Below are 27,180 nucleotides of genomic sequence, written 5' to 3' on the forward strand. Positions count from 1 at the left end.
TGGGTTTGGTAGTGCTATTTCTGCTATATGGGAGGCTCAGCACAGGGACAGCACGTTCAAGACAGGCCTGGGCAACTGAGTAAGCCCTTATAACTAAGGGAACACAGGGTGGAGAGTTTCTTTTTTTTTAATTAAAATTTATTTAGTTATTATTATGTATATGAGTACACTGTTGCTGTCTTCAGACACACCAGAAGAGGGCACCAAATACCATTACAGATGATTGTGAGCCACCATGTGGTTGCTGGGAATTGAACTCAGGACCATCTGGAAGATCTGTCAGTGTTCTTAACTGCTGAACCATCTCTCCAGCTTGGGTGGAGAGTTTCTTAGTGGCTGAGCCCTGACCTGTGTGAAGCTTTGGATTCAACCCCTAGCATCATCTAAATAAAAACAAAACAAAACAACGAAAGCAAAAGCAGAAGTGAGGGCTGGGGAGATCACTCAGTTGGTAAAGTGTTTGGAAGGCAACTCATGAAGACCTGCGTTCAATCCCCAGAGTCCATGCAAAAAGTTAGGCGTAGTAGTTCATGTTTATAATTTCAGTGTTGGAGAGGGAGACACATTCCCAAGGATCCTAGTCTACTCAGTGAGTGCTGGGGAAGTGAGAGATTATTTAAAAAACAAACAATCTACAAAACAAAAATTAAAAAAAAAAGGTTGGATAGCACATGAGACATTGGAAGTTGCCCTTCGGCTTAAACACACACACACACACACACACACACACACACACACACACACACACACACACACACACATTTAAGTAAACAAATAGGGTGGGAAGTGATTGAGGGAGCCTCCCAGCACTGACTTTGGCTGCCACATGCATACACAGGGTATGTGGTGATCCAAGGCATCTCTGATGTCAGGACTCCGTGGCATCCCTTAATTCATTCAACTACCCCTATTGAGTCTCGCCTGTGAGACCCCATGAGACACACAGCACAGCCACAGATAGCCACCATCTGAGACTTGCTACTTGACTGAGAGGTCTGCAGAGCAACATGATCATTACCTGGAACTTGTTAGGCACTCGGACGATGTTTTAATAATTGAAACCCGAAAACATAGCAATTTACTTTGTGTTCAATTCTTTAATCAATAATCTGACAGTGTGAAGTATGTTTGATTCCCTTATTACTACCTTCATTTTAGTCTAGTTAGTAATAATGACTAGCAGGTTGCCATCCTTATTCCTGCCTGCCATGTACTACTTGAATGAAACCAAATGGACCCCACGCATGGGATGGACCTGCATGGACCCTACGTTCCTGGAATCTCTGCTTAACTGAAATGTCTTTCCTTAATTTTTATCTACCTTCAAGACTGGATTCAAATTTTCTTCTTCCTTGAAGCCTTTGTGTGTGTGTGTGTGTGTGTGTGTGTGTGTGTGTGTGTGTGTGTGTGTGTGTGTTTATGCATGTGTTTGTGTGTGGTGTGTGTGTGTATGCATGTGTGTTTGTGTGTATGTGTTTGTGTGTGGTGTGTGTGTATGCATGTGTGTTTGTGTGTGTGTTTGTGTGTGGTGTGTGTGTATGCATGTGTGTTTGTGTGTGGTGTGTGTGTGTATGCATGTGTGTTTGTGTGTGTGTGTTTGTGTGTGGTGTGTGTGTATGCATGTGTATTTGTGTGTGTGTATGAGTTTGTGTGTGTTTGTCTGTGGTATGTGTGTGTATGTGTGTGTGTTTGTGTGTGTATGTATGTGTGTGTTTGTGTGTGCAGGTGTGTGTGCTTGTGTGTGTGTATGTGTGTATGTGTTTGTGTGTGTTTGTCTGTGGTATGTGTGTGTATGTGTGTGTGTTTGTGTGTGTTTGTGTGTGTATGTATGTGTGTGTTTGTGTGTGCAGGTGTGTGTGCTTGTGTGTGTATGTGTGTATGTGTTTGTGTGTGTATGTGTGTGTGCCTGTGTGTGTGTGTTTGCGTTTGTGTGTGTTTGTGTGTGTGTGTGTGCTTGTGTGTGTGTATGTGTGTATGTGTTTGTGTGTGTATGTGTGTGTGCCTGTGTGTGTGTGTGTTTGCGTTTGTGTGTGTTTGTGTGTTTATGTGTGTGTGTGGGCTCTGAGGCATTACATTCAGGCACTCACGCTTGTACGGCAGGCACTTCACCAGCTGCACCCCTTCCCCATTAGAAGCTGTTATTTGTGTATTTACTTATTTTTTCTCTCTTTGTAGATGGCTCAATTTCATGGGTCAGTGCAGAAAAATTATGGATTTTGGGCAGATACATGGTTCACCTATCATTTGAAGAAATTATGAACATTAGTCCTATAGAAGTAAGTTGGAAACGTATATTTTTATGCCCTTATTGCTAATACACCGTGAGTGACGTATGCTCTAAATTTCCAGTGTTTGTTAAGCCAGGGTGTCCTGGGAGCCATATACTTTAGCCAGATATATCTCTACCTTTTAGACAAAATTCTTGGAACAAAGTCTCAAGGAGTCAATGGTGGGGTTGTATTCCAGCACAGAAGAGATGAGAAGAAGAATTGTGACAACCGAGGGTGCTGACATGGCCAGCTTGATATGAAAGGAACATTGGCTGTGACCCAGGACTCATGTGAGGGGATTGTGTTTGTGTGTGCTCTAGAAAAGCCAAGGACAATAACTATCGAGTTTCCAGTCCCTGCCCTCAAGCCAAAGTAGCATGGATTAATGGCTGCTTCTATAAATAGTGACTTCTATTAATAGCTACTTCAGCATGAGCAATGATTGGATCTGAGCTTGGAGTTCACGGTGGAGAAATGTGTGGGGCTCATGTTGCTTAACTCTCCAACCCATTTGTCTCTTTCCTTCCGATGTTGACTCAATGACGTTAAGATCCTTTGGGCATTGTGATTTTGAAAAGTAGCCTCTAAAGAATGTTCCATCAGAGGTTCCTAAAGAGCTGGGTTCCATTACAACAAAAACAAAAGCAAAAAGCTCATGTGCCATGTCCTTGACCTTCATCACACAGTGGCCTTCTTCAGAGAGCTGTCCTCCCAACAACGTGCCACTGTTACAAAACCCAAGGCAAGACTTGGTTCCTCTTGTGTCATACATGCATACTGTGCATACGTGAGTGTGCATGTTGCCACAGTGCCTGTCTGAGAGTCAGAGTACAGCTTTCAGGAGTTGGTTTTTTCTCTTCCAAGATGGGTTCAAGAGATTGAACCGGAGCTTGCATGTAAGCACCTTTACCATCTGGTCAGCCCCGGTTCCTTTCTTTTAACTAGGAGCCAGAAGCACCTCACATGTCTGCTGTTTTACAACCTTTCAGTCTTTAGAAGCTGGGGAGTTTCTAAGACCAGGCATGTGTGGACAACTTCTCATTATCTACAAACATAGAGGGGGGTGGATTTATATATGGTCAAAGGGTATAATCCTCAAGGGAGGATTTTATGATCACCTTCTTTCCCATGTGTGTATGCACATGTGTAAAACTATATTTGAATTTGTATGCAATAGTGTGTGTAGGCCCAAGGTCAATGTCAGGTGTCTTCCTTGATTGCTTCCCACTTATTTTTTTAAATTATTACATTGTTATTCTTATGTGTATGGATGTTTTTCCTGCATGTATGTCTATGTACGGATTGAGTGCCCGGAACTCATGGAGGTCAGAAGAGAGAATGGAATCGCCTGGAAGTGAAGACACAGATGGTTGTGAGCCCTTATGTGGGTACTGGGGACTGGACATGGATCCTCTGGTAGAGCAGCTAGTGCTCTCAACTGCTGAATGTTCTCTTCAGTCCCTGCTCTCCCCTTTGTTTATTTGGGCAGGATCTCTAGCAGAGCCCAGAGCCCATCCATTCTGGCTAGTATAGCCAACCAGCTTGACCTACAGCTATCTCATCTCTACCTTTGTGGTGCTGGAATGTGGGGGGCTGCCACCAGTCCTGTCTGACTCTTTGTGTGGCTTCTGGGGATGTGAACTCTTTCCCTCATGTTTGGACTTTGGCCCCTGAGCTGTTTCTGCAATTCACTGAGCACTTTTTGGAATACAGAATTAGAGTGCACCACCATATAGAATGATAAGTCCATCAGAAATAGGAAGTGAAACCACAGTGAGCCCTATCATCATATAAGATGTCAGTGTGATACCCTTGGTCATGTAGGCAAAATGGAGCAGGACTATAGAGTCTGAACAATATACTTTGTATAATATTTTTGTATCTTGCAAAGAGAACACATGCTTTGTCCATCATCACAGGGTCAGCTATAATCTTGTTCACCCATTTAAAAATAATTTTCATTCTTCAAAGCAAAAGAATATTTGTGGATTGCATTGTCTGATCTCATCATGATAAATCTAGGACTACATGTGCAAAGATTAGCTTTAAAAACCTTCAACCACTGGAATGTTAAAAAGAAACACCTTCCTGCCCAGCCTGGTAGTGTGCAACTGCAATTCCTTCCCCAGATTTCCCTGCTCCAAATGCTGGTGAAGATATAGACAAGAGGGAAGCCTTAAGGCCAGGCAGGGTGGGGGCATGCCTTTAATCCCAGCACTTGGGAGGTGTTATAGTTAGGGCTTTATTGGTGTGACCATGACCAAGGCAACTCTTACAAGGGACAACATTTAATTGGGGTTGGCTTACAGTTTCAGAGGTTCAGTTCATTATCATCATGTCAGGAAATGTGGCAGTGTCCAGGCAGACACATGGTGGTGGAGAAGGAACTGGGAGTTCTATATCTTGATCTGCAGGCAATCAGGAGGAAGCTTTCATTACATACTAGGTGGAGCTTGAGCATAGAGACCTCAAAGCCTGCTCCCACAGTGACATTCTTCCTCCAACAAAGCCACACCTACCCCAACAAGGCCACGCCTTCTAATAGCGCCACTCCTCATGGACCAATCATATTCCAACACCACAGGAGGCAAAGGCAGGTGAAGCTATGTGAGTTTGGGGTTAGCCTGGTCTACATAGTGAGACCTTGTTTCAAAAACAAACAAACAACCTCCAAACTAGATCTCCCATATGATGCAGATACACTACTACTAGGTATTTATGTGAAAGCTTCAAAGTCAGCTCTCACAGAGGCACTTGGCCATCAGTATTTGCTGCAGTAAATCTACAACAGCTAAGCAATAGAACCAACTAGATGCCCAAGAAGAGAAGATGAGGAAAACATGTCTATGTGCACAATGGACCTTTTCCCATCATATCTCCTTCATCATTAATATATATAATCATATATCTTCATCAGTTTTTGACCACAGAGAATGAAGTCATCTTGTTTTCAGGAGATCAATACATCCGGAGATAATCATATCAAGCTAATTAAGTCAATCTCAGAAAGACATATGTTTTCTCTCATGGTTCACAAATTTTATACAGATACATAAGAGAGAGAGAGAGAGAGAGAGAGAGAGAGAGTAAGACATGGAAGTAGGAGTGAAGTGTTTAGGGGAACAAATGGGGCTAACAGGAAGAGGAGAAATGAGAAAGACAGGGCGTAAGGGGCTACAGGGAGAATGTGCTCAACATGCAATAGGTGCTCATATAAATACCTTTGTGTGCTATATACAGTGAGTATGTACACTGAACTTTATAAAAATAATAAAAGGAAATAAAGAAAGTAATCTGAGAACTGGTGGTATAACTATATGTCTGAGTTGGGTGCACACGGGCTACCAGGATGGGTTCCTGCTGGGCCACTTCAGCAGGGCCACCCGGATGGGTCCCCACTGGGTCACTTGACCCTCCTCACCAATCTCACCTGTCTTCCTATCCCTGTTTACCAGATCGGGCTGTTTATCAGCTATGACAACGCGACCAAGCAGCTGGATATGGTGTATGATGTCACTCCAGAACTGGCCCAGGCATTTCTGGAGAGGATCCGCGGTTCCAGCTTTGACATGAGGAACATCTCTACCATCCACAGGCAAGGGTGACCCTGGGACCTTCCAATATTTGGTCTAAGGGCTGGGGAGATGGCGCAGTTAGTAAAGTGCTTGGCAAATGAATGTGAGGATGACTTAGAATCCCCAGCATCCACGTAAGAAGCGAGGTGTGTTGACGTGCCTGTAATCCCATCACTGAAGGGGATTACCAGATGGAGACAGGAGGATCCTGGGAGATGGCAAGTTAGCCAGGCCAGGTAAGTGATGAACTCCCCATGCATCAAGAGAACTGTCTCCAGTAAATAAGATGGGGAGTGATTGAGGAAAACACTGGATATCATCCTCTGGCCTCCCCAGGGATACACACATATTCAGATGCATACACATGCTCATGCACATGCACTCATGCACACATGCATATGAGCAAATGCAGTCTAAGCATCCCCTGAAAATAGCCCCCACTTCTCTATGCATTTGAGGAGATGGATTTGTGTCCAAGGGCTTATCACCCTTCTAAAAATGTTCAGAAAGGAAAGGGGACAAATCTTTGAGTGTCTTCTGGAGCTTAGGCATTTTCTGTCACCTCCCCTAGTCCTTCTTCTAGCCCTGAGCTGGAACTAGACCATCCTCACTACCCAGGGTGCCATTGCAAGGTGAACATGTCAGTTCCGTTAGGTTGGGGCAAGTGTTGAAGGCAGCTGGGGGGGGGGTCCCATGTTCGAGAGGGAATCCCTTGTTATTAGGCTGTCAGCAGGGGAGTTCCTGACATTCTAGAGGTCAGCTCTAGAATTCAGTCCTGGCACCAGGATCCTCATCTCCAGCCATTTCTCATCAAGGCTACCCAAGCCTGGAGGGAAGGAGTGGGTCAGGCAGGGGAGGAGATGGTGAGACCATCTGTTTGATTTTCGTTGCTTTGATAACACACTATGATCAAGAGCAGGTCGGGGGTTTATTACAACCTACAGGTTGTAGACCATCGTTGAGGAAGCCAGGGCAGGGACTCAAGGCAGGAACCCGGAGGCAGGAACTGACGCAGAGACATGGAGGATGTTGTTTACTGGCTTCTCTCTATGGCTTGCTCAGCCTGCTTTCCTATAGAACCCGGGACCATCTGCCCCGGGTTGATACATCTCATAGTATATTGGACCCTCCTATATCAAGTCACAGGCCAATCTGATGGAGTCACTTCTCACCTGAGGTTTCCTCTTCAGAGATGACCTCAAGCTTGTGTCAGGTTGTCAAAAGCCCTAACCAGCATACCATCTCCTGTCTGTCCTCTCGGGGTCTTGGCTGTCATATCTCATCTTACCTTAAAATCTTTCAGATGAATCCCTCTACAGTGACTGTTCATTTGGAACTATGTCAGTCTTTCCCATCCATGATAAAATTCACTCCTCAGCAAGGATCCTGCCTCACTATTCTACACACCTGCTAATTAAATAAATTACATACCACGTAATAAAAAGAACCTGTTAATTAAGGACATGGACCCAGAGAAAGCTTCTTGGGTTAAATCCAAGCTCTGCTACTTGTGAGTTTTGAGCTTGGCCATATCTTATCACCTTCCTGTGCCTTTTTTTTTTTACCCATATGTAAAATGGGAGGCAGGAATCATGCTGGCTTTCAATAGCATGTACTTAATACATGGCGTTTTTTCCTAAAATTGTTTTGTAAATAAAGCTGTATTTATTTATGATAAATATTATGACAGTGCTAGTTAATTTTTGTACCCGTGACAAAAGACTTGAGAGAATGACCTGAGTGCAGTCAAAGTTCATGCTGTCTCATAGAGGTTTCAGTCCATGATTGCTTGGCCCAGCAGCTTTTAGGCTTGGTGGAGGTGACACACTGACACACTCCAGTGGAAGCAAGTGTCAGAGAAAAGCTGTTCACCTCTAAGGAAGCAGAGAGGTGAGGTGGAGAAAGTATCAGGACAAAATATGTCCTTCCCAGTTACCTACTTCTATCGAGGCCCTGCCTCCTAATGTCTTCACTACCTCCCATACCCATGAAGCTGTCACATGGGCTAACATATGGAGGGGATTCAAGTCCTTGTGGTTTAATCACCTCCCCAAAGATTCCACCTCTGAACACTGCTGTGCAGAGGACCAGCAACATATGAACCTCTGAAAGACATTCAAGGCTGAAACTACAAGGTTGGAGAGATGGCTCAGTAGGTAAAGACATTGGCTATGTAAAGGTGAAGACCTGTGTTCAAATCCCAGTACCCACAGAGCAGCTGGACATAGAGTGTGAGCGTCTAACACTAGCTCTTCTGTGGAGAGATGGGGGAGATGGGGATAGGAGAATCTTCAGAAGCTTGTGAGCCAGAGAGTCTAGGATATGCATGTGTGAACAAGAAGAGAGACCCTGTCTGTGACAAGGTGGCAGGTGAGGGCTAGCCCGAGAGGTTGTGCTCCTGTCTTCTCCTTCCGTAGCACTCACCTGACACACAAGTGTGTACAACCCATGAACACACATGCTCCTCCCCATGAATAAAAAAATCCCATAATTAGTATATATAGCTATATCTAGATTGTATAATGACTAAACTGAGTAACTAACATGTTACATATATATGTGTGTGTATATGTGTGTGTGTGTGTGTGTGTGTGTGTGTGTGTAATCTACTCCGAGTTCTGTTGTTAACTATAGTCACCATGGTCTCCAGAACTTACCGTTCTTACCTAACTGAAATTTTATATCTGTTGACACCCCTCCCCTGAGTCCTTGGTAACCACCATCCTTTTCTTTCTTTCTTTCTTTCTTTTTTTTTTTTTTTTTTGGTTCTTTTTTTCGGAGCTGGGGACCGAACCCAGGGCCTTGCACTTCCTAGGTAAGGACTCCACCACTGAGCTAAATCCCCAGCCCCCATCCTTCTCTTTCTATTGCTTAATGATGCCCTGTGTCCGTGTCTGAATATATCAGTATTGGTTCTGAGAGGATCGGACTAGGCTGCTTGCAGTCCAAGCTTGTCTAGTCAATGACCCCTGAGAACATTCACTAGTGAGTGAGTGCTTAGTGTCCCCTGGGAAGACTCGTGCCTGCATCTGCCTATCCTTACTTTATTCTCAGTCCCCCTCATTCCTTCACCATTGGATTTCCCATGATGCACCATGATGAATAAAGGGAACCTAGTTATTAACAGTTACTAACAGCACAGGCTCATCCTGTCCTGTAACCCACAGCATGCAGTGCACTGCTGAATGCAGCTACCTCGAAGAGGAGTCGAATAATTTGTCAAAGGCCAAATTTCTCACAGAACCAGCCTTCAAACTCCAATTGGCCTGAGTCTATGCTCTCAACCACTAGATACATTGCTTTTAGCTTGACAGAGTTTGAGTTCCTCTGCTCCTTCATTATTCTCCCATTTTTTTCTTCTGAAGTCTGAGCATCTTGGTGGGTAGGTGGCAAGAAATACTGGGAATAGAGCGATCACTCAGGGTGGATGAGCCTATATTTCCACATGGAAATGAGAGAGGAGTTTGAGAGAGGAGTTTGGTGTCCCCCTTTCCCTGCATTCCCCTCTAGGAGATGAGGTGGCTTAGTTGGATGGGTTTAGATTTAAGTCCAGCTCCATCACTTGCTTTTGGGTAAGTCCTCTGACCTCTCTGGGTCTCAGTTTACCCATCTATGAAATAGGTCTATTAGATATTTTTCTTGTTGCTGCGATAAAACATATGACAGAAGCATCTTCAAGGAGAGTTTTACTGTGACTCACGATTTCAGAGGAAAGCACGGTGGTGGGGGCATTAGGCTACAGGTTCTTATATCTTGACTGACCAGGAAACTAAAAACAAGACCAGAGGCAAGATCAAGCTATAACCCCTCAAATGTCTGCTCCTAGGGAGCTGCCTCCTGCAGCCATGGTTACCACCAGCTGTGGAATCTGGTACTCAAACACATGATCCTGAGGGTGATGTTTCACCCATATTATTAGTTGTTTTCTTGATAAAAACCATCTTGTTTGTTGAGAGCTGATGGTCCGGGAAGGTGGTGCGAGATGAAGCGGGTGCGTGCTGGCCACTCTGCTGACATGGCTTTTGTGTTTGGATAGCAGGGAAAGGTTGTGAGGCTCTCGGCTCTGAGCAACCCCACCAGCCTCCCTCATCTTCCCACACAGGTTGGGGCTGTTGGTTTGTTTCTATGATGGTCTGGAGCTGCTGGATGCCGCCCTAGCCCAAGTCCTTCTCCACCAGATGCTCAAGTGTAGCCGCCTCCGGGGCTTCCAGGCTGGCGTCCAGAAGGTACAGAGGAGATGGGGGCTACTGGATCCTCGGCCTCAGTTTCACCAGTTTGCCTGGCCTTTGGTACTACGTTACTCACTTCAGTACGGGAGGGGAGGAGCATGGGGAGGAATTACAGACAGCAGAAAGCAGCCATGGACAATTGAAATGAGTAGAAGGGATGGATGGTGGGAGAACCTTAGCATCTGTATCGAGCACAGCCTGGGGGTGGATCCTAAGTGCAGATCCACTCAGGGGTCTGGGGTGAGGCCAGCAGTGCTGACAAGTGGCTGAAGGACACTTGATGCACTCATAGTACAAGGGGCTCCACAGGAGTAAAGGCTCTGCCAGACTCCACCCTGATGAAACAGGAGGGTCACAAATTCAGACTCAGCCGGAATAAGGCCTTGTCTCAACACACACGCGCAGACGCACGCACACACACACGCACGCACAGGCACGCGCACGCACCACACGAGATGTAGCGCAATGGTAGAATTTTTTTCATAAATTGAGTTGGAGAGGCCCAAAACAGTCACTAGGGTGGCAGGGGCTAAACTGACAACCCAAGTTTGACCCCCAGAACCCACATGGTGGCAGGAGAGAGCTGGCTCCTGAAAATAGGCCCCTGACTGTGCTCACGTGCACATGAGCGACCCCGCTCTCCGTGAATGAATGGTTGGATGGGTGTAAACCGGAAATCTTCAGCAGATCCCACATAGGCAGGATGGAGGAGCCCTGGGTGGATGTCTGTTATTTACTGAGCTCCTAGACTTGTTTCTGGTCAAATTTACAAATACAGATGGCTGTCTCCATCCCTTTCTCTCTCAGCTTATTTTAGTTTTTTGAATAAAGTCTGGTTATGCATCCCCAGCTGGCCTCCAATTTGCAATACTCTTGCCTGAGCCACCTGAGTGCTTGGATTTCAAGCATGTGTTACTGTACCTAGCCTTCTTATTTCTATTTTTTTTTTTGTATTCAAGTTTCAGATCATTTTCTCAATTAAAAAATTAGAACCATACTATTAGAGTATTAGAGAAAGAAAATCTTGGTAAAGCCAACAGTAATTTCACAGCAATTTTCCACGCAGAATTCCAGACACCTTGTTATATTTTGTGTCTTCCACCATGGTCATCTATTTGTCAAGGCCTAATTTTGTGTTCGGGAAAACATGGGGGATACCTTTCGGTACTGGGAGACTCTTTAGGAACACAGAGCTCTGCAGTTCTGACTTGAGGGCTCTGTGGGTTTAGTCCTTACAATGTCCTTCACCGGGTTTTGTGCTACCAAGATCCCTCAGATCTGGTTGTGACAACACCACCCTAGCTCTCACTTCCTTCCTTGGCACAGGAACAATACTAGGGAAGGGAGCCCGCTGAAGTGAGCGGAAACGGTTTCTTCCACTTAGCTTTGCTGCCCCCCAGTGGCAACGTCGAGATAGCAAATGTGAAAGTTACATACCTGAAATTTTATACAAATTTATGTTTAAAGCTGGTCAAGATCCTCATTTTTAAACATTTATTTATTATTTATTTTTACTTATTTCCTTATTTTGTTTGTGTGTATATGTTTACATGTGTGTATATGTGCACACGATGCTATGGAGGCCAGAGAGCAACACTTGAGAGTCAGCTGTTTTTATCTGCCTTGTGGGGTCTAGGATCCAGCTGAGATCATGAGGCTTGGTGGCCAAGTAACTCCACCGGCTGAATCATCTCACTGGCCTCTCAGTTTTTTGTTTTTATGTCTTGTACAGAGGCTATGATACAGTTGGTGAGTTTATTACTTTCCTTACCAGAATCAGATGGGAATTGTTGACTGTAATTAGGGAAGTATATTACAACAAAAATAATTGTTAAGACAGTTTTAGAAACATGCAGACACATACAAGATGTAATTTAAGTGAAAATATAGAGCATTAAGTAGTTCACATTATAAATCTGTAAGAACTTTATACTGCATATTTCTAAAGGCATAGAACCAATTGGAAAGATATACACCAACTTCCTTCCTTCTTTCCTCCCTCCCTGTTTCCTTTCCTTTCTCCCTCCTTCCCTCCTTCCCTTATTCCTCCTCCTCTCCTTCCTTCCTTCCTTCCTTCCTTCCTTCCTTCCTTCCTTCCTTCCTTCCTTCCTTCCTTCCTTCCTTCCTTCCTTCCGTCCCTCCTTTGGAAAGTGCTCTTTGAGCCCTGTGTTCATTTGATCATTTCCACAGTTATGTTCATGAGTTTGGATTTTCACTTTATCTTTCTTGTACTGCTGAGAATTATTTTTTATGCAGATTATATATTACCATGAAAAGGCCCCTGGATAGTCCACAAAAGGAAAGCAACCAAATATATGGATATAGAGTTCACGATTACAACAGGAAAATAGACGCTACAAAATGCGGGGGAGTCACAAGGGAATAAAATTCTGCCTGCCGTGCTTGAAGGTTGATTTAACAACACATTAATATTTAAATAAAACCCAAAGTGAATTTTCAGCACATGAAAGTCAGGCCTGGAGGACGTATTCTCAGGGGGCCGTCACTGTCTGGCCATGACAAGAGTACCTTGCTTCGCAATCCCTGGGCCCATGTCTAGGGGGCGCAGTATGGAGTCCTTACACCCAGGAGGTGGTTGGAGGGAGCCACTGCCTTGCTTCTTTCAAGGCTCATGCCAGTTCCTTATTCTTCCAGCTCAAGGCCAACCTCCTGGACATTGCTACAGAGAACCAGACCCTCAACGAGACCCTAGGCTCTCTGTCAGATGCGGTTGTAGGTCTGACGAGCACTCAGCTGGAATCCCTCTCCTCCGACGCAGTGCACAGCGCCATCTCTACCCTCAACCAGGTTACAGGCTGGGGCAGAAGCCAGATCGTCATCTTATCTGCCAAATACTTGGCTCAGGAAAAGGTCAGCTGGAACCTTCAGCTTTCCCGGAGTGCCTGAGGGCCAGTGTAATGTTAATCGGATTGCTGTAACAAAATAACACGGAGTTGGTGGTTTGAAGAACAGAGATTTCCTCCTCACGGTTTTGCATAGCTTCATTTCGAAGCCTGTTGTTTTGGTTGCCGACCACAGCCATCTTTCTATGTACTTATGGGAACTCCATGATAGCAAGTGGCCTCTGTCTCTGTCTCTCTGTCTCTTGGTGTGTATATGTGTGCTCATTTATGCAGATATATGTGGTGGCCAGAGGGAGGTTGAGATGTCTTCCCCAAGCATTTATTAAGACAGGATCTCTCACTGAACTTAGAGCCTGCCATTTTAGCTAGACTGACCAGATAGCAAGCCTGAAGGATACACCTGTCTCCATCTCCAACCCCACATTCTTTTTATGTGGGTGCCTAGGATCCAAACTTAGGGTCCTCATGTGTGTGCAGAAAGCCCTCTGTCCACTGAGAGCCATGTCCCCTGCTCTGGTTTCTCTTCTGGTAAGGTCATTCCTTCTGTCAGTACAGGGCCCTATCTAACTCTAATTATCTCATGACTCAGGGTTTGTATTCCTGTGGTAAAGCACATCACCAGACGCAACTTGGGAGGGATGGGTTTATCTGGTTTATGGGTAACACTAGGGGAAGCCAGGACAGGAACCTGGAGACAGGAGCTGAGGTAGAATCTATTGAAGAGTGCTTTTCATTGGCTTGCTCCCATAGCTTGCTCTTCCTGCTTATTTACATAACTCAGGACCATCATCCAATCAGGCAGTAGCTTGGGGCCTCCCACGTCCATCATCAATCAAGAAAATACCACATAGACTGGAATAGAGGCCAGTTGGGGCATTTTCTAGCCTCACCATCTAGCCAGATGACTCTAGCTTGTGTCAAGTTGGCATAAAAGTAGCCAAGATATCTCATGACCTCAGTACAACCTATGTAGCACCGGCGTTAAGATTCAGCATATGAATTTTGGGGAGGATACCAACACTCTGCCAGTAACACTCAGCTTTGTCCACATACAGTAGAAGCCACTACACAGAGGGTGTGTTGAGGATGTGACTGGCCTTTGAGGCAACTGCTTAATTTATCTCTGCTCCAGTCCCCCCCCATTTGTAAAATGGCTAAGAAGAGTTCTTCTCCTCAGGACTGGTGCAGATTGCTTGATCAGTTCACAGGATGGTGATTGAGCACAGGGAAGAGGGGGCAAGCTGTGAGCTCTTCAAGAGACCTGCTACTGAGTCACACGTACTTGCTGGACACATCCTGGGCTTTTCTTCTTTGTTCTTTCTGCTCCCCGACACAGCTCCTAACCTGCAGGTTAGCTGGATTTTCACAGCTGTGACAGCGACCAAGAGAACCAGGATAGGGAGGAAAGGTTTACTTTGTTCTGTGGAGTCAGAAAGTTTGCTCTGTGATCATCTGGCTCTGTTGCTTTGAGTATGAGGTCACACAGAGTATCATAGCTGAAAGACTGTGTGGAAGAGTAGTCTGTTCATCTTGAGGAGGCCAGGAAGCTAAAAGGTCTCTGAAAATGTTTTAAAAGGTGTGCCTAGAACATGCTTTATTAATCTCTTGGGTGTCGTTTGATACAGGTTGGCAGGCAGGATCACCCATCACACGTGTCAGCAGTGCTGGGTGATGGTATTAGTTTCAGCTTTAGGCTGTGGAGAGGAAGCCCTGTTGTAAGAGAGCAGGAGCCTTGGTCCACACACTGTAGCTGTACTTCTGGACCTTCTTATGGCTTTTGTGGGGAGAGGTGCTTCTATCTTGGGTCTGGTTAAAAAGGCTCCAGACTCCAGATACTTGGTTCCTAAGCCCTTAGGTGTCCCACTTTTTCTGTTTACACTGTTAGTCACCTCCTAGCATGTCAACTGGCTTAGTATGACAGTTGGATTGGAACCATAAGCATTTAAGAAGTGATTATTGTATGCTAGGACCTGTTCTAAATGGTTTAATCATTCAGTCTTCTGGTCAACCTAATGAGCTCACGGTGTGTAAACAGTCTTCACTTCTGTTATTCAAATGGGACACAGAGAATGTAAGGGACCCAGTTGTCATCATCACTGTAAAAGGGAAAGACAGAGGGCAGAGGCCAAGGCATCTGCTGCAGTCTGCTTGTGAATGCCATCTCCACCATGGTACCATGGCCGTTGTACTGGCTAGTTTTATGTCAACTGGACACACGTTATAGTCACCAGAGAGGAGGGAGTCTTAACTGAGAAAATGCCTGTGTAAGATATGGCTATAGGCAAGCCTGTAGGGCATTTTTTAAAATTAGTGATTGATGGAAGAGGCCTCTGGGCTGGTGTCCTGGGTTCTGTAAGAAAGAAGGCTGAGGGGCAAGGATGGGGGCTTATGGATAAGAAACTGGGAAGGGGAATAACATTTGAAATGTAAGTAAAGAAATATACCTAATAAAAAAATTAAAAAAAAAGAAAGAAGGCTGAGCAAGCCACGAGGAGCAAGCCAGTAAGCAGCATCCCTCTGTGGCCTCTGCATCAGCTCCTGCCTCCAGCTTCCTGCCCTGTTTGAGTTCCTGTCCTGACTTCTTCCTAAGCCAAATAACCCACTTCCTCCCTAGCTTGCTTTTAGGTCATGGTGTTTCATCATAGCAATAGTGGCCCTGACTAAGAGAACCATGGGCTACTTGGGTTTGCTCACTTCTGTACTGTGCCAAGGCCAGCACTTACTTTCTTCCTCTAGAATCATAGTGACTTCATTTTGAGGCTCTGAAGACCTTGAATTTTCTGGACCTTGACTGAGGCTCTGGGCATCCATGGTGACATTTTCTATGCAAATAATTCCAGGGAGCAGAGGGAGATTGTTGCAGTCCCTCCCTGTCCTGGACAAAGAGGCTTGTCTCTTCCCTAGTGTCAACTACCAAACCCCAAGGGTCTATGAGTACAGCATCCTCCTCGCTCCCCATTGAGTCTCTTGGTGGTCACTCATCTGGGTACCTGCATCAAGTTGGCCTAGTAAATGTCTGAGAGAGCACTCCCGTGGCTGTTTCTCTACCAGGTGCTGTCCTTCTACAGTGTCAGCCAGATGGGCGTGCTGCTGGCAGGGGTGGGCACACAAGCCTTCTACAGCATGGACCACAAAGATCTCTGGCAGGTGCTGAGAAGCCCTCTTTCCCAGGATATGTCTGACTTGTCACCTGTCCAGCATCAAGGTGTCCTCAGCAAGGTGAGAGGTAGATGTCCTTAGCCACAGCAGCTTACAGAGGATGTGGTCTTCAGAGTCTGTGGATAAATTGTGACCCTGGGCCAATTGTTTTGTCTGGTGTCACCTTGGCAGTTGGTATGTGGAGTATTTGGAATCCAGAACATGTGGCCCCCAAGAATGCCACCTTCTCTTCCAGACATAGTTCCTTTTTACCATGTTATATTTTTCTCAGACACCATTGCTTTCCTAGACAGTTCAATATGGAAGACTTTTCTCAAACCAAATTTCTTAACTGAATTTCAGATGATTATTCTTATGTTTTTGAACTTTTTATTGGTTCTCTGTCAATTTCACATCATACACCCCAGTCCCATTCATCGCCCCCTCTCCTCATACCTGGCCTCCACCCTTGCAACCTCTTCCCCCACAGCAGAGGAAAAAAAACTCATTGTGGAAGCTAAAGTGTGTCACAGTGTCTCCCATAGTGTATGCTTTTGTCCGCAGTTACTACTTGCAAATATCCACTGCAATGACCTGGTGTCTGGTACGAAGCCTCTGGTGTCTGCTACACAATACTGCACCTCACTGGGACTCCTCTTGGATATCCTGCTGTTGCCCTGTGCCTTGGAGATCCTGTAGCTTTAGATCTGTAGGATCAGCCTTCACATGTCCTAGCAGTTTCATTGATGGGGTAGATGTTGGGGTGGGCAGACTCAAAGCCTTGGATCTGGGCCTGAGAGGTATTATGTAATTATTATTTTTAAGGTACAATCTCATTGTGGAGCCCTGGCTGGCCTTGGCTTATCTATTCTTCTGTCTTACAGACATGCACCTGCTATCACAGTTGACTCTTAAAACATTTCAGGAACTTGATTGAATCCTGAAGTTCCCAGAGTGCTTTGGACTGTGTTGATCTTTTGGGCATTTTGCTCGCCATGGGCTTACTATGTCCAATTACAAAATCTGCTAAGAAACCAAACCCAAGGTGCTTGTTTGAAAACACCAAGGCTTTGTGAAGAACAGTAGTGGATATTGTTAAATAGACTATAGGTATATTAGTCACTTTTTTTGGTCATTTTGACCCAAATACCTGACATAGACAAGTTAAGGGAGTCAGGGTTGATCAGGGCTCATGGGTTCAGGGTGTCAGTTCATAGTTGCTTGGCCCCATGTGCTTGGACACAGCGTCATGGCAGTGGAAGTGTGGCTTAGAAGAATTGTTCACTTCGTGGCTGATCAGGAAGTAGAGAGCATGACAGGAAGTGGCAAGGGTAGTATATCTCCAAATATCTGTTTCCTACTGACCTACTTCTTCCAGGTATGCCCTACTCTTAATGTTTCCACAACTTCGCTATAATAGTGCTACCATCTGGGGGAGCTATTTTTCAAAACAGGAGCATTGTGAGGGACAATTCATATTCCTAACAGCCTAACAGTGGGCTTTAGAACCATACAGACTCAGGCTTGAGTCACACTAATCAGCATTCAGTGTACCACTTTTAGGCCTCAGTTCAATTACCTGTAAAATGGGGGTAGCAACAGTCCCTGCTTGCTGTGGTTGCTAAGCAGATCCAATACGTTTTATGGTCCAGGAAGCAGTGTCCAAATGCAATCAGAACTCAGTGTCTATCCCCTTTATAAGACTGATACTATCTTTCCTCTCAATTTTGGCAGCTGATGGAAGCAGAAGATGCTGCTTCGGGCATCGTGGAGGTACCGAGAGCTCTTTTTAAGGAGGTGTCTCTCTATGATTTATGGAAAGGACCTGGATTCAATGCTACAGTCCTGAAGGAAAAGGAGCTTCGAAGGAGCCAGGTAGGACTGAAGTGCTCACACATCAATCCCGCGTTTCCTTCTGTGGTGCCGAGAATGGAAACCAGGCCTCCCACTGGCAGGTGAGCGGGTTTCCACTGAGTTACATCATCAGCTCTGGGCAAGTGCTTCTCATTATTATTATTTTTATCTGTTTAGGATCCGTTTGATAAAGACACTTTATTTCTTTGTTAACAAGCCCAGAAAATAGAGTAGTGTGTAGTTAAGAAGCTAGACAAGGCGTGAGGATGAATGCTGGCTGACACTTACTAGCTGTGGAGAAGTGACATCTCCTTCCATGGCCTCTGCTGTCTTATGAGCAAAATGAGGATGATTACTGGCAACAGTTGTGACGTAGGAAATGGCCTGAGAGCAGTGTGCTGGGAATGTTACCTACCACTCTGCTTATGGTTAGGTATGTCCAGCATCTAGGCTGTTTGGGAAGGACGGTGCTGCTGACTGAGCTTCACCCATGAAACCTTCTGTTGAGCCAGCCACTTTCATACACTTCTGAAATAATTTTATACATGTGTGTGTGTGTGTGTGTGTATTCATGTATGCATGTGTGTTTATATGTATGCATGTGTGTGTGCGCATGGTATATATCTGTACATGTGTGTTGGTCAACATAAGTCAACCTCAGGTGCCTTCCCTGGTCACCCTTTACCTTGCTTTTTGAGACAGAGTCTTTCAGTTCTCATCTAAATCTTGCTGACTAGATTGGATTGTCAGGGAGTCCCAGGGATCTCCCTGTCTTTATATCACCAGTAATCACACCTTGCTTCTTTTTGTGGGTTATGGAGACCCAACCCATGTCCTCATGCTTGGCCTTCAGTTCTTATTAACTGAGTCCAGCCATCACTCCTGAATTGTGTGTGTGTGTGTGTGTGTGTGTGTGTGTGTGCATGCGTACACATGTATGTGGTGGTCAGTCCTTGAATACCAGTCCTCATCTTCCATATGGCTTGAGACAAGGTCTCTGTTGCCCACTGAGGCATACTTTCAGCTAGCCGGCCTAGGAGTTTCCAGGGGTTTCCCTGTCTCTGCCTTCCATCTCCCCATAGAAGAGCTAGGATTACCTATGTGTACTACTGTACTGTACTCGGCTTTTACATGGGTTTGGGAAATACAAATTCAGGGCCTCATCCAAGTGTGGAAAACACTTTACCTATTGAGCTATTTCTCCAGGCTCTGGCAATGTTTACTGAGCACAGACATACCGTGTTCCCAGCACCACTTAGGACCAGACATGCAGAAGAAACAGAACAACTGGGCATCTCTGTGGGGGGTCCTTTAGGAGGTGGGATGATGTTACAACACCCTGTTGCCTGTGACAAACCACTGCCAAGTCCAGCAGCTTGAATACTTGTTTTGGTCTGGAAAACTCACCCTACTGTAGACAACCTTAAGGTATTTTTGTCCCAGCTGCTGGGTCAATGGAGTTTTCATTTCCTGAGATTGGGAAGCCTGGGGGTGGGGGTGGGTTCTCAGGTCTGCTGTCCCTGGAAGTCAGGGGCTGCACACAGAGCAGTGGGAACATCCTTCTGTCCCAGCCCTTTTGCCCAGGCCTTTATGAGACTTTGAGGCCCTCAGCTGTTACATCCCAGAAGCCCCTGTCTAACACTGCCTCATAATTTATCCCGTTTGGGGAATTACGTGCAAAGTTTTAGAGTCTATAAAATAGACAAATGTCGCACTCGATCGCTTCTGCAAGTCAGGTATTCTGTAAAATTTCATTCCTTAAAACAAATGACTCCCCTGCCTATACTGTAGCATTCCGAGTGCTCATCTGGGAGGGTTTGAGGGAGTGTGTACTGTGGGTGTGAGCGCCTTTATTGATGCTATTTCCTGGGCTGTGCTGGTTTTCCTTGCTGGCGTGTGGGTTCAGGACTAGCAGGTGGGCACACAAAGAGGGACCACACAGGGGCCCTCACAGGCTAGCAGCTTTGTAAAGCTAAGGAAGTAAGACTTCAACCCTGCCATTCTACGCTTCTGTTCCTCACTCAGCCTTCAGAGCAGTGGTTCTAGACCTTCCTAATGGGGCAATACTCATTAATGCAATACAATCTGTTAGCACAGTTTCTCATGTTGTGATGACCCCCACCCGCATCATAAAATTATTTCATTGCCACTTCATAACTGTAATCTTGCTACTGTTATGAATTGTAATGTAAGTATCTGGTATGCAAATGGTCTTAGGTGACCCCTGTGACAGGGTTATCCGACCTCTGAGGGCTTGAGACCCACAGGTTGAGAAGCGCTGCTTCAGAGCATTGGAGAATCATCTGGAGTGTGGCAAGCTGTGCTCTGAGATTGCTCCTGACATGATTTCAAATTCGGGCTCAGCCACTTGGTGGCTGGAGGGCCTTGGGTTAGTGACATTCTGGGTTCAGCCTCTGTTTTCCCATCTATACAATGAGGTCCCAGTGTGCTTTTCCCATAGGGCCACAGTGTGCTGGGCTCTACCATTGCTGCCCATCTCTCTTTCCTCAGGCCCTGTTCCTGTATGAGCTTCTGGAAAAGACCACTGAAAGGCCCGAGGAACTCCTGAGGTAGGATGCTTTGACAGCCTGCCCTGAACAGATCTTTGAAGCCTTCTGCAGAAAAGCCTAATTTCTCAGCACAACCAGATGAGCTGTGGGAAAATTCCAAAAACCAAGTGTGGGCTGGTGAGATGGCCCAGTGGCTAAGCCTGATGACTTGAGTTCAAAACCACAGAACCACATGGTGGAAGAAGAGAAGTTGTCCTCTTTGACTGCCATGTTTGCCATATACATACATATACATACATGCATGTGTACACACACATGCAATGAAAAATTCAAGCATTCATACACAAATAAAACTGGATATATTTTGCACTTTTATTTATGAGTGCTCTGCTGCATGTACACCTACATGCTGATGAGAGCATTAGATCGCTTTATAGATGGTCAGTGCTCTTAACTGCTGAGCCATCTCTCTAGCCCCATAGACATTTATTTATTTATTTTCATGTTTACGGGCGTTTTGACAGCTTGCGAGACTGTGAACCACATAATGCAGTACCTAAGGAGGCCAGAAGAGGGCATCAGATCCCCTGGGACTAGAGTTATAGATGGTTAGTTGTTAGCCACCATGGGGATGCTGGGAATAAAACCTGGGTTCTCTGGAAGAGCGGTCAGTGACCTTAACTGCGGAGACATCTCTCCAGCCCTTCAATAAAAAAATTAAATGCAACTTAAAGAAGGAACAGTTTTGTCTAGGCTTGCAGTTTCAAAGGCCTCAGTCCATCATAGTAGGGTTACACGGAGTGTAACACAGCAGAGTAGAACACAGCAGTTTACATCACCGTGGCCCAGGAAAGAGAAAGGGAGACAAAAGTAGCCACATTCCAAAGACCTGCCCCCCCAGTGACCTACTTTCTCTATCTCTCCCCTATGCGCTGTTTCTAGAATCTCCCCAAATAACACTTTGAGGATCAAACATGGAAATCCAGAGCCTGTAGGGACATTACAAAATCCCATCAGGACTTAGTGTTATTTAGTGCTCAGTTCGTAATGGGTGGAGAACACGCGTTCCTTGACTCGTTCTGTCTTCTCCCCTCCTTACCCCGTCTCAGCGGTCCTCGTTTTGTTTCCCAGCTCCCGGCAGCTGGTGAAGGGCGTACAGTGCTCACACATCGATGCCATGAGTGCCCACGTCTTTCTGGCCCTCTTCCAGCATTTTGAGAATAACTTCTCCCTGCTTTCTCCAGATCAGGTACCATGGAGCATTTTCCCTGCTTCTACCTCTCTCCTGATGCCAGGGCTGGTGGCTAAAGATATTTATAACAAAATTATACAGCTATAATATCGAACGGGTAGGACTAGAAAGAAGAAAATTCGCTCCGAGGTGGTGATCATCTTTTTGGGTGGATAAAAGGTCTCATTCCAGGTTCCCTTACTTCTGTCTTGTTTGCTTGTTTGTTTTTGTTTGTTTTGTTTGTTTTGAGACAGGGTTTCTCTGGGTAGCCCTGGCTGTCCTAGAACTCACTCTGTAGACCAGTCTGGCTTTGTACTCAGAGATCCACCTGCCTCTGCTTTCCTGAGTGCTGGGATTAAAGATGTGAACCACCACCACCCTGGCTCATCCCTTAGCTCTTATCTGTGAGCACAAAGACCTCTGTATCCTAAGATACAAGGAAACATAAAAGCACATGAACTCATACCAGCTTCCTCTCTCTGTGTGCACAGGCATCATGCTACTAGATAAATCTTTATTATTAAATCAAAATAGTTGCACATGGGCCAGAAAGATGGCTTGCTGTCAGGCCCAGAAACCTGAGTTCAAAATTCTGGGATACGCATGGCAGAAGGAGAGACCTGACTTCTGAGATTGTCGTCTGGCCTCTAAATGCATTCCGTGGCACACACACCTGCACACACACGCAAATGAATAGATATCGTGAAAAATCAAACCAGTCGCACAGTACCCTGTTCTATTCACAAGCTGGGTGTTTGCCTTCCAGTCTAGGGGCGTAGATGCATCTCACTCTGTTGCACTCGTAAATAAGATTGCGCTCACACCTAAATGTGTGTGTTCGTCTTGTTATCGTCTCAGTTTCCCAAGCCATCAGTGTTCAGAGGAGTGGTACCTACCCCACGAGGCTGTCTGTTATGGAAATGGCTGCTTACAAAGCATCGTCTGTGCATTCCCTTTGATTTTATGGTTGCTGCTTATCTTGCAGGTCAATTGCTTGGCATGGAAATACTGGGAGGTTTCAAGGTCCTCCATGCCGCCATTCCTCTTGGCCACTCTCCCGTAAGTGAACATCGAGTCCCCTTCTGACTCAGCCACCAGATGAGGGGGGTCTCCAGGGTTTGTAGCTCTTTGTCCCTGGGTTAAGGAACCAGAGGCAGGGTGGAGAATGCCTTAGACACCTCAGGACCCGAAAATCTGGGATACTCTGAATAGGCAGCGTTCCACTTAGACTCTTAATTAGGACATGAGTAGGAGACCTGCTTTCAGACACAAGGTGCATTGCTGGGAGAACCCATGCCTATAGGACATCCCTGTGGTGGTGTCTGGGGCTTACGTTGCCTCTGGTCTCAGAGGCCAGTGCAGAGCAGATACTGCTTCCCGCCATCCTCTGGTCTCTCTGTAGGTCCCGATTCCTGGCTTCAGTTCCCCCCTCTCGCTGTGTGCGTTTTCTGATCAGCCTGGGTAAGAGGCACTTGGATACCTTGGTTTTAGATTCTGACAAAAGGAGTTTGGTCATCAGGAAAGTGCAACAGTGTTTGGTAAGAATTTCCTAGGAGATACTTTCCCTAGTGTCCTGTCTGTTCTGTGTGTTTGTGATAGTCTCAGGGAGCCGTGTGTGTGTGTGTGTGTGTGTGTGTGTGTGTGTGTGTGTATGTATGAACTGTGGATGTGTGTGTGTGTATGAACTGTGGATGTGTGTGTGTGTATGAACTGTGGATGTGTGTGTGTGTATGAACTATGGGTGTGTGTGTTTGTATGTGTGTATGCGTGTGTGTGTGTGTGTGTGTGTGTGTGTGCGCGTGCGTGTGTGCGTGAGGGAACTGTGGAGGGGGATTTGATGGGATCTCGAGCCTGCAGTAATGGTTACAAGTCTGATTTGTGAGTCTCAGAGCTGGCACTGGAATTATTGTTTGAAGTAACCTTGGCCATCGGTTCTGTAGACTTCGATCTCAGAGAGACAATGCTGGAGGCCTGGGCTCTTTTCGAGCCTTGCCAGCAACTGGTTCTATAGCTTTAGCAAACCCTTCCTCCCCTCTGCTCCAGTCTCCTCATGTGTAAGATAGATGCAGAAGGCCATTGTTCTGCAGCTCTTGTGGGCACACAGTGGGTAATGCAGGGATGAGTTTCAGGGTCCCGGACAGAATGCCTGGGACCCTAGAAGTTTCTTTATTGTTGCAAAGCACAAATAATTGGTATCTGCAATTCTTTTTTTTTTAAGATTTATTTATTTATTATATGTAAGTACACTGTAGCTGCCTTTCAGGCACACCAGAAGAGGGTGTCAGATCTCATTACAGATGGTTGTGAGCCACCATGTGGTTGCTGGGAATTGAACTCAGGACCCCTGGAAGAACAGTCAGTGCTCTTAACCACTGAGCCATCTCTCCAGCCCGGTATCTGCAATTCTATGATGATGGGATGGATTAAAGCCTGTAAGTCAGCACAGTGACGGACTCACAGTAGTCGCACTGTGCATGAGGTCCTTGGCATGTCGAGAAAGAGTTCTGGAAACTCAAGCGAGGTTTTGTATGTCATGCCATGATTATTTATGTTGCTCATGATGGAGACCATGGCCTTGTGCATTCTGGCTGAGTGCTCTACCATTGAACTTGTGCCCTGTTCTTGGTTATCAAACCACATGGCCAGAACAGTAACGATACCAATAGTCTCCATTTTACTGTGTACCAAGCATGTGGTAAGCTGGGGGTTCCCAAGCACCTAAGGCCTGCTTCCCTGAGTGGGGGAACTGGACTCGGTACCATCTTTGGTGGTCTGTAACAAGGTAGGCCATTCTGATCCAGAAAGATTTGTGGGGCTTGGAAATGGGGAGGGTTCTCAACAGGCCACGAGCTTGATCCCTGCTGGGTCTCCAATCAGCCATACTTGTTGATTTCAGGATGGTGTCATTGCTGATGAATACACTGTGGACATTGTGGGAAACCTCCTGTGCCACTTGCCAGCTTCCTTCATTGAGAGAGGGATCTCACCCAGAGCCTGGGCCACTGCTCTGCATGGTCTCAGAAGCTGTAGAGCTCTCAGTTCCGGGCAGAAGGCCGCAGTGAGGTTCAGGCTCTTGGAGCAGTGGGGGTAAGAGGGGTCTGCTGGGCTGTGGGGTGTGGCAGGTTGAGTGAGAATGGCCTGGCTCTGCTGTTTTCTCTTCTATGCAAAGAAGACCACCAGGCTAGGGAGAGACATTTTCACTGACTCTGACCTTTCTCCTTTTGGCTTCAGACTCCCTGCCAGGTGGGAACGGTTGTAGCTGGCGGTAGTCTCATGTGGTCGTTAACTCATCTTGGTGTTTGGGAGGTGGGGAGAGTTTTGAAAGGATGGCACTTTAGGGGCCAGAGAGATGGCTCATGGGACAGCATAAGCATGGGACCTGAGTCCAGTCTCTAGAAAAGCCATGTGTGGTGACATATGCCATAGTCCCAGCACTGGGGAAGTGGGGCTTGCTGGCCAGCTCACCTTGCTCACTGCCCGAGCAGCAGGCCATCGAGGGAGGTGGAAAACTCCTGAGGACCAACACCCAAGGTTGTCCTCTGGCCTCCACACACGTGACATGTGTGCACAGGCACTCGCACACATGCACGCACACTCACAAAGGTAGGACACTCTAGTTGTAAGATATTGGCATTACATTGTTTTGGAGGTTCCTTTCTGAATGCTGGGGATAGAACCCAGTGCCTTGTTCTTGTTAGGCAGGTGCTCTACCACTGGGCTGCATCCCCAGCCCTTGTTATTTGAGATAGGCTTTTTCCAGCTGGCCTGAGTTATGTAGCCCAGGCTGGTCCTGAATCGTGATCCTCCCGTGTTTACCTCCTGGGCATCAGGATTGCAGGCATGCATCACCATACTTGGTAAGGGTAGCTTTTGGTTCGTAGAAAAGTTGTGAGGAAGGTAGAGACTCCTATGTATCTCTGCCCACCAACTCCTCATGAACAGTTCACCTATTACATCATTCCCTACCACAACCGTGTATATATTTTAATCCATGAGCTGTTGGTTTATTTTAATCAAATTAACATCATTGTTGACATTAGCACCCAAGAGTTTACATGAGAGTTTACAAATGTGTGATACCACATTCCCCATTAAAATATTATACTTAATGTGGATTTCATAGTATCATATCAAGCCTCTAATCTCAGCTCTCAAGAGGCAGAGGCAGGAGGATCTCTGAGCCTGAGGCTAGCTTGGTCTACAGAGTGAGCTCCAGAACAGCCAGGGTTACACAGAGAAATCCTGTCTTGAAAAGTCAACACACACACACACACACACACACACACACACACACACACACACACACACTGAGGTTGGCTCAGTGGAGGAAGCCATTTGTAGCCAAGTCTGATGACCTGAGTTCAGCCTCTGGAGCCCACACGGTGGATGGCGATAACGGATTGCTGTAAGCTGTTTTGTGACCTTCACAAGTGTGACATGGCATGTGCTCCCCATAATGTCAAAGAATAAAATAAAGATAAGCACATTTAATGTTTTCTACTCTTACTGGCCTCTGTCTGCCCTCTGCCCTGTGTGTCTCTGGTCAGCACCGATAGTTCTGTCTTCTCTGATGGTCATGTAGTGGGAGCAGTTTCAGCCCCTTCAAATGGACTTCTTTCACCTAATAATATTCGTTTAAATTTTCTTCCTGTCTTCTCATGGCTTGATGGTTCACTTCATTAGCTCTAAATAATGCTGCACTGTCTGGAGGTGTCTGGGATGATTTCTCTTTCACTACCCGGAGGGCATCTCCATGCCGTCCAAGTTTGGGCCATTAAAATTAAAGCTGCAGTAAACATTTGTATGCAGATATTTTACGGACATAAGATTTCAAATCCCTTGTAAATGCAGAAGTGTTGCTGGGTCATATATGGCTTTGTAAGAAACCATCAAAATGTTTTTCACAGAGGCTGCCCCATCTTGCACTCTTAGCATCAGCGAGTGAGAATTTCTCTCTCTCTCTCTCTCTCTCTCTCTCTCTCTCTCTCTCTCTCAGAGTAAAAGTGCTTGTTGCTAAGGCTGAATGAAGATCTGCATTTGATTTCCTGGATAATTTATGGAAGGAGAGAACTGACTCCTTCAAATTTTCCTCTGGCCTCCATATGCCTGCTGTGGCACATGTCCCACACCCCCAATAAATCAATGAATGTAATAAAAATTTAAAAAGATATTGAGGCTGGACAGTGGTGACACAGGCCTTTAACCCCAACATTCAGGAGGCAGAGGCAGGTGGATCTTTTAGTTCAAGGCCAGCCTGGTCTACAAAGTGAGTTCCAACATAGCCAGGGCTACACAGAGAAACCCTGTCTCAAAAAACAAACAAATAAAATGTCTTTTAGAAGTATTGATATTGATATGAAGAAGATGGGGAAGAAGAAGGAGGAAAAGAAGAAGAAGAGGAAGAGGAGGAGGAGGAGAAGAAAAAGAAGAAGAAGAAGAGAGGTGGAGGAAGAGGAGGAAGAGGAGGAGGAGGAAGAGGAGGAGGAGGAAGAGGAGGAGGAAGAGGAGG

General features: G+C 45.9%; 1 protein-coding gene across 3 annotated transcripts in view; it reads left to right on the forward strand.

Moving 5' to 3' along the window:
* Positions 1 to 27,180, forward strand: part of Otoa (otoancorin) — an 81,256-nt gene that overhangs the window by 28,473 nt on the left and 25,603 nt on the right. The window contains 11 exon segments of one of the 3 annotated variants that reach the window (NM_001446974.1): positions 2,176 to 2,276; positions 5,726 to 5,865; positions 9,948 to 10,071; positions 12,730 to 12,945; positions 15,990 to 16,157; positions 17,811 to 17,951; positions 20,442 to 20,500; positions 21,572 to 21,689; positions 22,657 to 22,730; positions 23,074 to 23,209; positions 24,568 to 24,758. In NM_001446974.1, coding sequence (NP_001433903.1) covers positions 2,176 to 2,276; positions 5,726 to 5,865; positions 9,948 to 10,071; positions 12,730 to 12,945; positions 15,990 to 16,157; positions 17,811 to 17,951; positions 20,442 to 20,500; positions 21,572 to 21,689; positions 22,657 to 22,730; positions 23,074 to 23,209; positions 24,568 to 24,758 — 1,468 coding nt within the window. 3 annotated transcript variants of the gene reach the window in all.

Source organism: Rattus norvegicus, chromosome 1 (assembly GCF_021556685.1).
Source record: "Rattus norvegicus strain SHRSP/BbbUtx chromosome 1, alternate assembly SHRSP_T2T, whole genome shotgun sequence".
In the NCBI taxonomy this organism is placed as follows: Eukaryota; Metazoa; Chordata; class Mammalia; order Rodentia; family Muridae; genus Rattus; species Rattus norvegicus.